The following is a 13,165-nucleotide window of genomic DNA, read 5'->3' as shown; positions in this document are numbered from 1 at the left end:
GCTTATGATATGGTTGACTGGGGTGCCTTGGAGGGGGTTCTTACTGAATTTGGATTGCCAAAGAAGTTTATTGGGTGGGTCATGAAAGTCATTACTACTGTGAATTACAGGTTCAACATTAATGGAGAGTTGTCTAATGTGCTAGAGGCTAAAAGAGGCATTAGGCAAGGGGACCCTATTTCCCCTTTGCTGTTTGTCCTAATGATGGAGTATTTGAATAGGATTATGGTCAAAATGCAAAAAGATCCTAACTTTAATCATCACAGCCAATGTGAGCGATTGGGGATTACTCATATGTCTTTTGCAGATGATGTTCTTCTTCTTTGTAGAGGTGATGAGAGGTCTATAGAGATGATTCTAAAGGCCTTCAGTTTCTTTTCCAAGTCTACAGGACTACAGATTAATCCAGCAAAGTGTAAGGTGTTTTGTGGTGGCTTGAATTATGACAACATACAAGTTGTAAAGAATATCACAGGGTTTGAAGAAGGAACTCTACCTGTCAGATATTTGGGGGTTCCTTTGTCTTGCAAAAAAACTCAATGCCCATCATTACCTGCCTCTTGTGGAGAAGATAGTGGGGAGAATCAGACATTGGTCTTCTAAGCTGTTAAGCATAGCAGGTCGAATTTAGCTTGTGAGGAGTATTATCACTGCTATAGCTAAGTATTGGATGAGTGTTTTTCCTATGCCAAAAAAGGTTATTCAGAAAATTGATAGTATTTGTCGATCGTTTATTTGGTCTGGCAGTGCAGAGGTGAAGAGGAAAAGCCTTGTGGCTTGGAAGCAGGTTTGTAAACCTACTAGATGTGGTGGTCTAAATTTGATTAATCTTGAGCTGTAGAATTTAACTGCTATGCTTAAATGTTTATGGAATATCTGTTCTAAGGATGACAATCTTTGGGTAAAATGGATCCATGCTTATTTCTTAAAGGGAAACAATGTCATGAGTGCAACTGTTAAAAGTAATAGCACATGGATACTAAAGAGTATTATGAAACAGAGGCCTCAAGTTAGTAATCTACAACAGATTTGGATTGAAATGTTGCGTAAAAGGAAATTTTCGATGAAGCAAGTTTATATGGAATTGGTGAAGGATCATAACAGGGTTGACTGGTTTAGGTTGTTGAGATATAACAGAGCTAGACCAAAAGCCAATGTCACTTTGTGGCTTGCTTGTCAGAATCGGTTGGCCACAAAGACTAGATTGAAAAACATGAATCTGATTCAATGTAGTTTGTGTAGTCTTTGTAAAGAACAAGATGAGGACTTGGATCACTTGATGTTTAGCTGTAGAGTCACAAAAGCTATTTGGTTAGAGGTCCTCAAATGGATGGATATTGATCACACACCTCAAATGTGGAGGGATGAAGTTAGATGGATTATGCAATATACGAAAGGAAAAGGATGGAAAAGGGAAATTCTGAAATTAGCTTTTTCAGAGGTTGTTTATGGCACATGGATCTATAAAAATAGAGTTGTTTTTGAAAATGATAGTGTAAATATGAGTATAGCTAAAAGTATCATTGATACAATAGTGCATAGAGGGTGGCATTATGTCAAGTATAGGGCTCATATAGCAACAATGTTAATATAAGTTTGTTTTATCTTTTTGTCGATTTAATGAGCTGTATTGTTTGCGATCGCTTTGTACTTCTTTAAATTTTTGAGATATATATATACTCTTTTATTTCAAAAAAAAATTAGTTATTATATATCAAGAGATTCTTTAATTAATTAATATATATATATATATATATATATATATATATATATATATATATATATATAATAATCTCTTTAAAATATAAAGTTCACTTAAATGAATTTTACCACCAATAATAAATTCTTTTATACATATACAGCCCGGTCAACGTATTTGAGAAACACAAATTATCTATTTACTATGTTAGATTCCCATGGTAATAATTTAGATATTATTAATGCATGGGACACACGAGGGGTGTGAATTGTGAAATATTTGAGGTGTAGGACAACATAAACGGCAGTAAAAAGAAAAAAAAAAAAAAAACAAACAGCAGTAAAGACGAACCAATTAAAGTAGGACGCACGTACTACATAAGACCCTGTCGTGGCTCATTCATTTTTGGAAAATGTTCGATAAACTTAACGTGCTATTCAACATACAGAAAATAAAAATATAAGAATACGTAAAAATAGAAAAAAGTAAAAAATATTAATAAAGTGTTTAAAATGCAGAATGATTGATGTATTATTATCAATTATTTGTCCTCTGCCAAATTGTGTCGGATGTGGTTGAGCAAAACCGGAACCACAATATCCGGCGAGCTCAGCTGCGGCAAGTGGCCCTCGGTGGGCATGACCTCCACGATGGTCTTCCCTCCCAAATTCTGCTGCAGATACTCCGCCACCACAACCGGCGCAGCCAGGTCCTTGGTGCTCTGAATGATGTGGCACGGCACCGTGACGTGGCATAGGATTGGCCTCATGTCGAACTGGAATATGGTCTGCGCCAAACTCAAGGCTATGTCTGGCCGCATGTTGAAGAGCGTTCGGCTGAACTCCTGCACCGCCACCGAGTCCATGTCGCCGCCGATCACCAGCGGAGCGAACCCCGAACACCATGCTTTGTAATTCGACCGGATTCCATCGTAGAGTTGGGTCAGATCTTCTTGCTGGAACCCTCCAAAGTATTCTGAATCATTCAGAAACCTATAGAACAACGAAAAAAAGAAAAAAAACTATAATTAGTGAAAAAATTACGGGCAACATGAAAAAAAAAAAAAAAACTTCACGGTGTAAAATTAGGGTATTCTGGCTTCGAGTTAGAACTAATCACTCAAAACACAAATATATTTTAACATGTTGATTTTCTTTTCGTCAGAGATGCACTTTTATATACACAAATTTAAAGTAAAGATTCAATTTAATCATGTATATGAAAATTTTTGTACACTGTATCCCCGTTTTGCTCTCTCTATTTAATTTTTTCTTGTGTTATTTTAAGAAATTTAAGAATTTTGAATTATTATTGAGAATTTCTCTCTTTACTGTTCCATAATTCATTCAACTATTAGCCCAGAAAATAACTCTACTAAAATTCTTAAGATTTCTATCAGAACTATAACAATTCTAATTAATGTTTTTCTTCTTTAGGAAATACTCATAATAACAAAAAAAAAACAGAGGAAAAGTAAGTTTACATATATAATTAACTTAATCAAATATTAATTTAATAATTTTTTATTATAAGAAGGTGTAATTATAAATTTTACTATGAAAAATCATTACATGCAATAAAATTAATAAAAAAGAGCTTATGAAACTGCAATTTTATTTTGACGAACAGAATAAATTAATTTAGTAAAAAAAATCTTGTACACATAAAAAATAATTTAATTAAACAATTTTTTATATCAAATTCTACTTATTTTTTTACTTAATTCCGGATTAATTAAGATTTTTTTCTGATTAACTACAAGATTAAGAAAGAAAGAAATGATTTAATTTACCTTGGAGAGGCAGAGACAAGGATGAGTTTAGTGAAGAGATGAGGGTGAGAGATGGAAGCGAGGAGGCCCACCATAGCAGAAAGAGAGTGGCCAACGAAGATACAAGATTGCACCTGAAGCTCTTGCAAGATGGCGAGTAGGTCATAGACAAAACCATCGATCGTGTAGTAACGTTCGAAGTCGAAGTAGTCTGGGTTCGTGGTACCAGCACCCATGTTGTCGTACAAGATCACTTGGTAATCATCGACCAGATGCGGTACAAGGTGCTTCCACACCGATTGGTCCGTGCCGAACCCATGAGCAAGAATCACGATTTCATTCCCCTTCCCTACTATTCTCACGTTGTGAGCCTCTTCCACGATACCCATAATCTTTCTCTTCTTGAATTGTTTGTTTATTTTGCTTTCCGTTTTCTTTTAGGATTGTAAGATTGTTGGGTTTGTTCGCTAACTATTCCTTTCATGTCCATGGCCGGGTAATTAAAGAGAGTGGGGTCGAATTTATGGTGGTTGACATTGTACAAATGATGCTCGAGCCAACTTGCATATATTATGCCCATTGTATCAATAAATGTGTGTACTTGTTCTGTGTCATTATAATTTTCTTAATCTTATTATAATTATCGTTTAAGAGAAAAAGTATGGTTTCAAATTAATTTTTATTTTAATTTTTTAATATAAATTAATTATATTTTTTTAGTTATATCTCTTATAATATTAATGATAAATATCAAAACCTATAAATAAATTCAGGGTGATATAAAATTACTATTTTCTTTCACCAATTTATTTATTATTTTTTATTGATATATATAAAACAACTCAAGAATAATGCTATTATTTAGGAATACAGTGAGTATAATAAATGATAAACAACACTCCTATCACACATTATATGTATGAAGTTTTTTTTCAAACTTCAATGCAATTATTATACACAAAGAATTAATTGAAAAGAACAACTCATATTTCACAACATGACTTCAAGTTCTATTACTAACATGAGGATCTTAATTAATCATTCAGTAATCTATAAATATTTCTTCAAAGGCTTATAGAATAGAGTTGATCTTCATAAGTTTCGGATAAATTCACCTAATTTTTTTAGTATAGAAAAAATTAATGTAAAAGGTGAAAGGCCACGTGACAAGAACTGTCATATAGGTATTTGGTGGGGGGTGATGCACGTCCTATTTAACTTAGATAAAAATGACATTCAAACCTGTTTTGGTCGATCGCCATCATTTTTTAGTTGCTTCGCTCTTTCCTTTAAATTGTGCAAATTTCAAAGGACGGTGTAGTTTTTCATATTTATGCGGCTAGGTTAACATATTGAAATATGTTTTTTAAAAATATTCCCATTTATATGGTAAAGTAGTTTAAAGAAATTTTCTATTTCAATAGGACAAACTAACACAATTGGAGAATCAATTTGTCGCAGAAAATTTTCCACACTCACGTATCTTCAGCCTCACATTATTTGAAGATTTAGCATGTATTACGTAGGGCCCATGCCACTTGTTCTAAGTTCCAATATAGTCAAACATATCCACAGCTAGATTGGCCAACGTTGTTTCTTTCTGGTAAAAAAGACGGCTATCACCACAGCATCTCCGGCGCAGGATTCTTATTGGGTTTTTTAGCATTAAGATACGGTTTCGTGAAAAAATTGTGCAGTAGAGAGGATCTCTGAGGCGGAATGGATTCCTAAAGAAAAAGAACCACATCTTTATATAAGAAAAAATGCTTAACAATAAAATATTATTATCCAACATCAACCACATATGTAAAAAAAGAGAAAAAATAACAGAAAGAAGAATAATGACATCTCATCTCACAAAGGAAAAAAATTAAAGAACAAACAATAACATGTGACCAAAGATTAATCTGGATTCACAACAATAGAATACAATCTTATCTCAAATATTGAATACAAATCAACTGTTGTAACAATAGTTTATGGTAAACCGAAAAAATTATTGGCTGAGTCACGGATAATGTCGCTTTCTTTAAGACGTTTCGTGATACTGCAAAAAATTGTGCAAGTAGACTATCAACCCCGACGTCCCCAGGATAAAATAGTCCAGATAACTGTATAAGATTCCCACTGCACTGAGGGAACCTTTTCTAGAATTACACCCTCTTGTATGACTTGAAAAGTCACTCTAAAGCCACCCGAAAATATGACTTGAAAAGTCACTTTAATAGCCAACCGAAAAATGTGACTTAAAAAGTCACTCTTAAAGTCAACCGAAAAATATGACTTAAAAAATCACTCTTAAAGCCAACCAAAATTTTAGAGCGACAGAAAGAAAGAGGGAGAAGTTTGTCGGAAATGCATCGACTGAAATATGGGAGGGAGAAAGAAAAGTTGAGGAAATGCTTCTCAACTGGGGCAAGGAAAAAAGAAGAAATGAGCTCTCTATATATAGGGAGTGAAGCACTATTCAAGTGTTTATCCTGAGCGATGTGGGACTTGAAGCCTTTTTTTTTTCCTTTCTTTTTTTTTTCAAACTTTCATCCTTTGTTCTAACACCAACAAAACAGAGCCATCTCAAATCTAAAATACAAACCAACATTACAAACCAGATTCACCAAATCAAGGGGTGAGATGGTGGTTGTGCGAGGGAGGGGTTGTGATAGTGGTTGCGCGAGGGATGGGTCACAACGATGGTTCGAGGGGCGGTGGTGGTTGCACGAGGGAGGGGTAGCAATGGTGGCTCGAGGGTCGACGATGGTTGTGTGAGGGAAAGGCTGCGATGGTGGTGGTGCAATGAAGAAAATAAGAGAAATAGAATGAGGGAAGTGAGAAGTGGGGGAAATCCGATGGAGAAAAGAAAAGAAAGAGGGGTGTGGCTCGATGAAGAAAAGAAGAGAAAGAGAATGAGGGAAGTGAACGTGTGTGGAGAAGTGGGAAAGACACTGAACGTGTGGGGAAGTGGGGAAGGCTCTAGAAGTGTCCGAAGAAGTTATGTATTGGGAAGGTTGAAAAAAAAACATAATTGGAATGTCGAGAAGAGAGAAGTGAATAATTGGAACGTTGGATGTGAATGTTGTGGAGAATTGGAACGTTGGATGTGAACGTTGTGGAGAATTGGAACATTTTGGATAAAAATTTTAGAATATTACCATTGAAAAGAGAAAAGAGAAATGGGTTGGGGGATGTTGTCCGTTGAGAATATTATCGTTGTGCACACAAATTTTTTTTTTTACCATTAAGGACACTATTCACTATAAATTTGAGTTAATGTGGCGGAGTTTTGCATATAATATTTGTACTCCTAATTTTTTTTTGGCAAAATTGCAAAATTGGTCCCCACTTTATCTCCAATTTTGGATTTGGTCCCCCTATAATTTAATTCACAAATTTGGTCCCTCAGTTTTATAAATCCCTGCAAAATTGGTCCTAGAAGCCCAATTTGGACGTTGACCGTTAACCTCAGACGTTGACTGCCACGTGTCAACGCCTGAGTGGTTCCCTGTAAAGACTTCATTTTTTGTAGGTAAAATTGCACTTTTGGTCCCTCAATTTTATAAATCTCTTTATAAATTGTTCCTGCAAAATTGGTCTTTTGAATGGTTTAGCCACTGGTGCTAGAGACATGGTAGGTCTTGATAAATCTCGCACTTCTTTTTCATCGCAAGTTTTTCACTCACTTGGAACCCAAAGAAAAATCACTATTTGTCTCTCTCCCACTTTCGGAGTTGTTTAACTTGGGAAAGTAGCGCATGAATCCCAACCTGGGTTTGAAATTTTCAGATATCTTACTTTAACAGGTTCTGTAATAACCCCCCCCCCCTTTTTTTTTCTTTTTTTGCTCCCCTATGCGGTATTATGTGTATACGACTGCTTAAGTGACCTATGTAATGGTATTTTTGTTTGAAATTTGAAATACAACTTCTCCAGTAATGAAATTTGGCTGAATTTATAAAGGGATTTATAAAACTGGGGGACCAAATGTATGAATTAAATTATAAAGGGACCAAAATTGAAATTGGAGTAAAACTGGGGGACCAAAAGTGCAATTTTACCTAAAAAAATGAAGCATTTACAGGGAACCACTCAGACGTTGACACGTGGCATTGACACATGGCAGTCAACGTCTGAGGTTAACGGTCAACGTCCAAATCAGGCTTCCATGACCAATTTTGCAGGGATTTATAAAATTGGGGGACCAAATGTATGAATTAAATTATAAAGGGACCAAAATTGAAATTGGAGTAAAACTGGGGGACCAAAAGTGCAATTTTTCCTTTTTTTTTCTTGTTCCTATCAAGCCTCAATCTTTTATATTCTCTCTAAAATAGATCCCAATCAATATAATTATCAATGTTATTATAGTTATTTGCAAAATCAATCATCCTTTACCAGTGAAATTTTTTTAAATCCACCGCAATATGTTATGTATCCACCACCACCCTATACCAGTGAAAATTCTCAAAATCCACCACAGTATGTTATGTATCCAACACCCTCACACATGTGATATATGCATCATTCATCCAATGTAGAGCCACCTACCAATGGTAGTTCTCAAAATCCATAATTTTGTAGTCAACCATCACCCTCCACCAACCAAAAGTCGTGTTATAGGCCTTCTTTATCCAATATTGAGCCCCCTAGAAATGAAGTTGAATCACTAATCGGTGTAGACAATATTCAACTAGATGAAGGATATCAAATTCTAGTGGGGAAAAAAGTCGTACAATATTCTCAGTGACAGAAGATGTGATTCTTATCTAATTGTGGCTCAATGTGTCAAAGGATTCGATTATAGGAGTCGACCAAACATCAAATTAATATTGGGCAAGGATAAAAAATGCGTACAACAATGATGATGTGTGTCAAAGTGGCCAATTTTTTGAAAGTAACTAGACTCAATTAAAATCTCGGTGGTAGTGAAATTTCAGAGAAGGATGTTTTGGTTGATGCTGATATGATTTACTCACAGGATATAGGTAAAAAATTTGAGGTTGAACATACTTGATTGTTGTTGAAAGATCAAGCAAAATTCGATGCAGAATTTATGTCAAAGTGTTTAAAAAGAACAAGGGTTTCTGCTAGTGGAAATTACTCGTCGTCTTCTAACCCAGAGACACCCATTGAAGTTGAAGAATATGATATGTCATCGCCAATGTCTCGCCCAATTGGACAAAAAGCAACAAAAAGGAAGAACAAAGGAATAGAAAATTCTAACACTCTCGATTTATCTGGCATAGAAAGTGTAATGAAGGAAAAAAATGTGAATACATCAAAACTTATTCGGTTAAAGGAGACATAGGAAAGGCATCTGCAAGAATAGGAATGACACATGGAATATGAAATTCTCATGAAGGATACATCCAACATGTCCAAACAACAATGCCAAGACCACGAAAAATATTGTGACCATATTAGGAGAAAAATAGGATATTAAATGTTTAGTTCTTATGTACGAATGTTATGCTAATGTTGTGTTTGATATTTAATTTTAGCAGTGTAGGTCATTGTTGTATCTTAAATTCAGAATTTTATGTTGTAAAACTAGTTGTTGGAAAATTAGCCGTTATGAAACTAGTCGTTATAAAATTAGTTGTTACAAAACTAGTTGTTGGAAAACTAGCTGTTATAAAATTAGTCGTTGGAAAACTAGCTGCTATAAAACTAACCGTTATAAAACTAGTCATTGCAAAACTAGCCGTTATGAATGAAGCTATATAAATGTCCAATGTTTCATCATTCTCACATGTTCTCATACAAAATACGCAATATTTCTCTCTGATTTCAAACATTTTAGTTACCATGTAATGGATCCAAACATTGATTTAGATGAAGTTTTGGATCAAATGATAGATGAGAAATTGGAAGACAATACCGATGAAGAAATCATTAGGTTGATACTTGATAGCCAATAACAATTACATGGCAACATGTTGTATCCTTGGTAAGTGTACCTAATAGCATAAGTAGTATAAAACGGTAAGATCAAGTATCATATTCCACAGAGACTGTGCTTGTACTCAGAGTTATATATATCTAATGATTAAGTAATTAATGAATGGAAAAGAGAGTTTTGTGCATTAGAAACAGTATTAACATAAATAAATTGATAATTAACAACAAAGCATTAACATAAAAGTTGAAAGAGTATGCTAGGGGCTTTGCTACCAGAACTTTTCTTGATGTAATCTTAATAGATTTTTCTCTTTTAACATTAATATGATTATTATCCACATCTACTAGTTTATTCTAACAAAAACCCCTTGAGTGAAAGAACCTAAATCATGTAATATTGCTCCTAATCTCTTAGTGATTGATTACTAAATGATTTGCATTAAGAGCAAAGATGCATGAATAGGCTAAAGAAGACCATTCTATCCCTAGATATAACTCACTCTAGATATTCTTCCCAAGTTCATAGCATGCAAATATTTCCTAATATTTATATCCTAAAATAGTACACAAATATGGATGATCAAACCATAAATATGTGAATAAGCACAGGGATCAACAATAATAACAACATTATAATAGTTCATAATCATTACATCATAGAGAGTTTTGGATTACAGAGCATCCAACACGGGGAAGTTTTAGTCTCTCATTGTCATGAGAGGCTTACAGATAGGGGGATAAGATATAAGGGATTTAATGGAAGAAGAATGGAGTGAAATGGATCGGCCAAAGCTTCGAAAATGGATTTCCTTGCACTGGCAGTGGACAACTTGCTTCTCCTCCAAGTATTCTTTGTTGTCAAGACCTCCTTCTGCTTTTGAAGTTTCTTTCTTATATAGGGACAATGCCTCCTTGCTAGCCAATCATAGCACGTCTATGCGCTTATCATGATTCTCACACAGATTCTCGCATCGAGCGCACATGTCTAGCTGGATTGCTAGTGGATTAAGTGGATCCACGCTAAGCCGCGAGTTTGCGCACTTGCCTATGACAATTGTCTTCCAATGAAACTTTCTTGCGCTAAATAAGTAGTAAAAATAGAGAAAGTTTAGATAATTGCTATGTGATTTTAGTATACTATTTATGTATGCATATCACTTATCACAACACCACTAGGCATAGCCAAAGAAGAAGAATGGTATATGGGAATCGTGAAAAAGGTAATGATCGATTGTTTAATGACTATTTCTCAGAAAATCCTATGTACACAAAGATTCAGTTATGAAGAAGGTTTCGTATGTGAAGGCATGTGTTTCTCTTAATTGTAGACGAGCTCAACAATCATGATGAATACTTTCAAATGATTGGTCGATGCACTGCGTCAAAAAGGTCTATCTCCATTGCAGAAGTGCACAACTGCTCTTTGTATATTGGCTTATGGCTTATCTGCTGATAGTGTGGATGAATATGTTCGAATTGGTGAAACAACTATAATGGAATGCTTGGAGCGATTTGTATCAAGCATCTGCACCATATTTGGGAATACTTGAGGAGACCAAATAACGAAAACACTGAATGACTACTACAAATGGGAGCGGCACACGGATTTCCAGGTATGTTAGGTTCCATTAATTGTATGCACTAGGAATGGAAAAATTGTCCAGTTGCATGAAAGGTCAATTTTGTCAAGGTAATCATCACAACCCAACAATCATTCTTGAAGCCATGATATCACAAGACTTATGGATTTGGCATGCGTTTTTTGGTTCCATGGGTTCAAATAATGACATTATTGTGTCAAATTGATCTAATGCGTTTGATGAAGTTTTGTTAGGATGTACGCCCGCAGTGCAATACATAGTGAATAGAACCCAATATAATATGAGATACTATTTAGTGGATGACATTTATCCATATTTTGTCACATTTGTGAAGACCATCTTAATGCCACAAGGAGAAAAGCGGAAATTATTTGTACAACGACAAGAATCAGCAAGAAAAGATGTGGAACAGGTGTTTGGAGTGCTCCAATCTCGATTTGCAATTATACGTGGTCCGACATGTTTTTGGGATCCTGGTAAAATGAAGAATACCACCTATGCATGCATCATATTGCGTAACATGATTGTTGAGAATGAATGTGACACTTATCAAAATAATATTAATTATGATAGTATAAGTAATAGCACGTCAACATTCGAAGTATCTTTAGGTGCTCACCCTAGTATCAGATCAACATATATCTAAAGGAGAACAGAGGTTCACGACAAACAAAAACATCGCCAACTTCAAACAAATTTAGTTGAGCATATTTGAGAACGTTTTAGAAATAAAAATAAAAATAATTAATTTTATGTAATATTTTTAATTTTTCATCGTTATGTTTTTTATTTCAAGTCGTTGTGTTTAATTATTTATTATGTAAACATGTATTTTTATTGTTACGCCTTTCCTTTCAATGTTATGTAATTTTGTTTATTTTTAAGTGATATTTAATATTTTCTTCAATTATTCATATTTATTATTTATATACATAAAATCTGAAAAACGAATTAATTATTTTATTGGAATAACAATTATTTTATAATAAAAAAAATTAAATGTGTGAATTTTTTTAAATTTCTTGCGTCAGAGTAAAATTTTGTATAGATTTTTTATGAGTAACATGATACAGTGAGGACCATAAAAAGTGTTAAAGGATCACAAAAAAATGATTAAGAAACTCATAAAAAACCTACGCTAGAGATGCTCCAAGGTTTCAACTTAAAATTCCATGAAAATTATTTAAACTTTATTACTAGACCGAGTATCTCTAATCAATTAGGTTAAATAAGTGTAAATAACTAATTAGGGTTAGAAAGAATTTATTAGAAATGCATTAGAGTTTATAATAATTTATGATTTTCATAATTTTTCAATTAAATTTGTTTAAATAATTTTTTAATATATGTAATTTACTAAAAGATTTTTTAAGATATTATAAAAAAATATGATCAAACTTATCATATGTATTTCATTTAATAAAAATTTATAAATAAGTGTTTAGTTATGACGTGTTTATTCGCATTAAATTTGTGATATAATCAAATATTATTTTATTCTTCTTAATTTCTTATCTCTTTTTATCCAAGAGTTTTCTAAGCAGGATTTCTTTAGCATTAATCTAAAAAATTTAATGAAAAAAAACTAAAAAAGTTTCTAACTTACGACAAACATTAATATCAAAGCCAAATTGCGGTATATCAGTATTATTCTGTTCTAGCTTATCGAAGATAGTGATGGTTGAAAAACAAAAGAAATAAAAAATTAACTAATTAAATTTCTTTTTGAAAGGCCAACTAAAAATCATATTAATTAACCTTTTGTACGACATGAAAACATGTTTACAGCTATTTAATTATTTATCTTATCATTAACTTTAATTAAATATTTTTATTTTATGTATATTTAGTTATTGTGAATATCATATTTTATGTCTATCGGTAACTGACTTAAATGTTTACAAATATTTATTCCTTACTTAGGATGTCTCAAATGTATCGGTGAGTGCTACACTTCTACTTCCAAAAGATTTTGAATCTCAGTCACGTGGAAGCACACTTAAGTAGGCATAAGCCAAATTTTCGTCAAAGTCAATAATCTCTTTCCAGACACTTCATTTATAACATTATTTTATAAATAATTGTGCATGTTTGTTGTTTACTCGTCACCATATTAAACATTATTTTTTTCCTTTTATTTTCAAATTCCCAAAATGTCTTGATGGTAATAAAGATTGATAAAATTTATGAAAAGATTAA

At 33.4% G+C, this 13,165-nt stretch overlaps 1 protein-coding gene and 1 pseudogene across 1 annotated transcript; one reads left to right on the top strand and one right to left on the bottom strand.

Annotated features, from left to right (window-relative positions):
• Positions 1 to 2,070: 2,070 nt before the first annotated feature.
• LOC114391956 (probable esterase KAI2) lies at positions 2,071 to 4,007 on the bottom strand. Its single transcript, XM_028352979.1, has 2 exons — positions 3,492 to 4,007; positions 2,071 to 2,691 (listed from the first exon to the last, which is right to left on the bottom strand). The coding sequence occupies exons 1-2, from the start codon at positions 3,857 to 3,859 to the stop codon at positions 2,241 to 2,243; spliced, it is 819 nt and encodes a 272-aa protein (XP_028208780.1). The 5' UTR covers positions 3,860 to 4,007; the 3' UTR covers positions 2,071 to 2,240.
• A 5,270-nt stretch (positions 4,008 to 9,277) lies between these two features.
• LOC114391480 lies at positions 9,278 to 11,612 on the top strand (annotated as a pseudogene).
• Positions 11,613 to 13,165: the final 1,553 nt, after the last annotated feature.

The sequence above is a fragment of the Glycine soja genome, chromosome 17 (genome assembly GCF_004193775.1).
Source record: "Glycine soja cultivar W05 chromosome 17, ASM419377v2, whole genome shotgun sequence".
Taxonomy (NCBI): Eukaryota; Viridiplantae; Streptophyta; class Magnoliopsida; order Fabales; family Fabaceae; genus Glycine; species Glycine soja.
This window is presented reverse-complemented; position numbering and strand designations above follow the sequence as displayed.

What these genes read in the sequence shown, in the direction of transcription:
- LOC114391956 (XM_028352979.1), bottom strand. Translation starts at nt 3,859, where the DNA reads ATGGGTATCGTGGAAGAGGCTCACAACGTGAGAATAGTAGGGAAGGGG. An exon ending in CTTGTCTCTGCCTCTCCAAG is followed by an intron (nt 2,692 to 3,491) that starts GTAAATTAAATC and finishes GTTGTTCTATAG; the next exon opens with GTTTCTGAATGATTCAGAAT.